The sequence below is a fragment of the Phoenix dactylifera genome, chromosome 4 (assembly GCF_009389715.1).
Source record: "Phoenix dactylifera cultivar Barhee BC4 chromosome 4, palm_55x_up_171113_PBpolish2nd_filt_p, whole genome shotgun sequence".
Taxonomy (NCBI): Eukaryota; Viridiplantae; Streptophyta; class Magnoliopsida; order Arecales; family Arecaceae; genus Phoenix; species Phoenix dactylifera.
In genome coordinates, this window is record NC_052395.1 from 4148269 (window position 1) to 4151648 (window position 3380).

The 3380-nt window shown below is 50.3% G+C and overlaps 1 protein-coding gene across 1 annotated transcript; it reads right to left on the reverse strand.

Moving 5' to 3' along the window:
• Positions 1 to 694: 694 nt before the first annotated feature.
• Positions 695 to 2772, reverse strand: LOC103695907 (hydroquinone glucosyltransferase-like). The gene has a single exon (XM_026800706.2). It carries the CDS (start codon positions 2231 to 2233, stop codon positions 815 to 817), a length of 1419 nt encoding a protein of 472 aa, XP_026656507.2. The 5' UTR covers positions 2234 to 2772; the 3' UTR covers positions 695 to 814.
• Positions 2773 to 3380: the final 608 nt, after the last annotated feature.

Consider the following 3380-nt stretch of genomic DNA (forward strand, 5'->3'; position numbering starts at 1 on the left):
AAATAATCTTTTTCTGAATACGTAATTATTCTAGTTCCCTCAACAATCATAATAAAGAAAAAAACCTACGATTCATGAACAAAGATCAGATCCACCCATCTACGATCGATACGAAGTACAAAGGCCGGAAGCATTAAAGAGTATATTTGAGAGATCAGCAAAAGCCACACCGGTCATGGCGGAGGATGGCGCCCGAAGGCATGGGCTTTGTGATCAGAAACCATAGGGATAGTTCTATTGCTGTCGGGGGTGGAGCACACCTGGTATGACTGCCATGGGAGTGGAGCTGGGGGCAGCTTGGAAGGACATTTTGTATGCGAGACGGGTGCTTTACATTTTTTTCGAGGATGATGCTTCTACAGTGATTGACTGGATACGAGGAGTGAATACATATGGGGATGGCCATCCCTTGATACGGGACACTCAGTAGATTGGTGCAGAAGCTGACCTCCTGTCAGATTGCTTATATATACCGGAAGCCGAACAGTGCAGCAGACTGGGTCGTCTCTTATGTTGCCCGGCACATTGGGGAAGTTTTCTGAACTAGCTTAGATTGCATCCCACACTCTTTATTTTATTCATTTTTTTTAATATGCCAGGCTGTATTCACGTTAGAGGTCTATAAAATGAAGCACCGTTGATTAAAAAAAAAAAAAAACAAAGAATGAAAGAAAGAAAGAAAGAAGAAGAAGAAGAAGAAAAAGCCACACCGATGAACAACAACATGGGAAAACCGAGGAAACAGTCAAAATAGACGCACGTTATTTTATCACCAGAGAAATGTCCAAACAACAAAACAAACGCCATCCGTTTCTCACACGGCTATTCCAGCTTTCCATTTTCCAGCCACCTCGGAAAGCGCCTTGTAAGACGATCCCTCCTCCGTCAAGGCCCTGGCCGCCGCCTCCCGGAGCTCGGCCATCCGGTCTCTCGCCGCCTTCCCTCCCTCCCCCTCCATCAACTCTTTCACCACCCTCGATATCTCCTCCCTCCGGACCACGCCGTCCTTTCCAACCTCCGGCCTCATCGCCACCTTCACGCTCTCCGACAGCATCACTGCGTTCATTCTCTGCTCGGCGTACAGCGGCCAGGCAATCATGGGCACGCCATGGACTACGCTCTCCAGGGTCGAGTTCCACCCGCAGTGAGTCAAGAAACCCCCGGTCGAACCGTTGCTCAGCACTTCAACCTGTGGAGCCCAGAACCGGACCACCAAACCGGACCCCTTGGTCCTCTCCAAGAACCCTTCCGGCAAATAGCTGAGTGGGTCCTCAGCGCCCTTGTCGCCAAAGAAGGCCCCATAAGCCTCTGTGTCGCTTGGACACCGGACCACCCACAGGAACTGGATCCCGCTCATCTCCAGCCCAAAGGCCACCTCCCTCAGCTGCTCCATGGACAGGGTTCCACCACTCCCGAAAGAGACGAATAAAACCGACCCACTAGGTTGACGGTCTAACCACTCCAAGCACTTGGAGCAATTCTCGTCGCCGTCGTTCGAACCGGCCCGGATTAGCGGCCCGACCGGCCAGAGCGACGGCCTCCCCGGTTCGTTCTCCATGAGAATCCTGGAGGCCACCGGTTCCATCTCCACGAAACTGTTCACCAGAATTCCCTCGGCCTCTCTTGAACGCTCGGCGATGTGGAGGAGCCACGTGTAGGCCTCGTTGGTCCGGTCTTTCATGGGGTCCAGAAGGTCCTCTCCCCTGATGGGCGCGCACCCAGGGAGGACGACCGGCTCGGCGAGGTCCCGGTACTCGCATGAGGTGGTCCGGTGAAGGGTGGGCACGTAGAACAGGAGGGAGAGCGCCGTGAAGTTGGTGGTGCAGTACATGTAGTGGGGAACTCCGAGCTCTTTGGCGATGCAGAGGGTGTCGCCGCCGAATACGTCGATGACGTAGGCGGCGAGGGGGGTGGTGACTTTGAGGGTGGCGAGGATGTCGCGGAGGCGGGGGACGGAGCGGGCGACGACGTGGCAGAGGCGGGTCTCGATGCGGGCATCGGCCGGGAGGTCGTCGAGGGGGACGGGAGGGAGTGAGAGGGAGGAGAGGCCAGGGGGAAGGGAGTTGAGGAAGGCATCTTGCGCCGGGGAGGGGAAGTCAGAGAAGGTGATGAACGTGGCGGCGAAGCCGTGGTGGAAGACGAGGCGCTTGGCGAGCTCGGCGAGGGGGATGAGGTGGCCCATGCCGGGGCTTGGGAGGATGGCGACGTGGGGGGTTCGGGTTCCCGCCGCCATGGGCTGGCGGCTGTGCTCGTCTGGCGTGTGTCTGAGTGAAGAAAGGTTGAGTGGTGGATAGGGAGGATGGTCGATGATCTTCAACTCTTATATTGGCGGTACTCGGTTTACTTATCGTTGCAGTGGATGCCACCTTTGATGGAGCCTTTGCAAACTTCAACTCATCATTAAAAAAATATATATATTTTTTATTTTATCTTTTGTGCTGGTTTGTATTAGTTAGGTTGAGTCTTACATTCTTGTTATCTGGTTAGAGATGGATAGTGTTGACTTTGAGAGTAGTTGATGTTTTTATTTTTTAATAGGTTAGAGAATGGTTTTGTCAAGAAGAGTAGGAGTTGGGAGATTTTTTTTCCCACAGGCATCTTTGTGAGAGGGAGTAAGAGTTTTCGGCATCTTTTCCGCGAGCCAAAGCTTGATAATCGTGAAAGAAGATGAATAACCCAAGGGAATGGAACCGTGGCCCTTCTTGTTTAGGGGTAGAAATCGGGTCAGATCAGGTCATAAATAGATCGGATCACATGCAGGTCGGGTCAGAAAATTATAAACATGAATCCAACCTGTTTATTAAATTGGTCAGAAATTACAATCTGAACCTATCATGTTTAATAAACAAATAACCCGACCCGATCTATTTAACATGTTTAATAAATAGGTAATCTGTTTACCCAACCCGACCTGATCTATTTAATCTGTTTGCCCAACCCGACCCGTTTAACCTGTTTAGACCTGTTTAACCTGCCCAATCCAACCTGTTTAATCTACCCAACCCGATCTATTTAGACCAGTTTAACCTGTTTAATCCGTTTAATCTGTTTAGACCTGTTTAACCTGCCCAACAGTTAAACGGGTTAAACGGTGTAAACGAGTCAGACATCTAAATTCCGTATCCGACCTAATTAATAAACAGGTTAAACGAGTCGACCTGTTTACGACCCGAACCTATTTCGGCCCAATCCAAACCTGTTTATGACGGGTCGGATTGGCAGGTCGGGTCATATTTTGCCACCCCTATTCTTATTATACGTAACAAGGGCTAAAAGCTAATTAACTAATTTTAGACAAGAATTTGTGATAACATGGCAATCAGGCACCATAGGTTAATATTCATTCAAGTTCAAGTTTCCCCAATTCAAATTAGTTTGAC

What these genes read in the sequence shown, in the direction of transcription:
- LOC103695907 (XM_026800706.2), bottom strand. Translation starts at nt 2,233, where the DNA reads ATGGCGGCGGGAACCCGAACCCCCCACGTCGCCATCCTCCCAAGCCCC.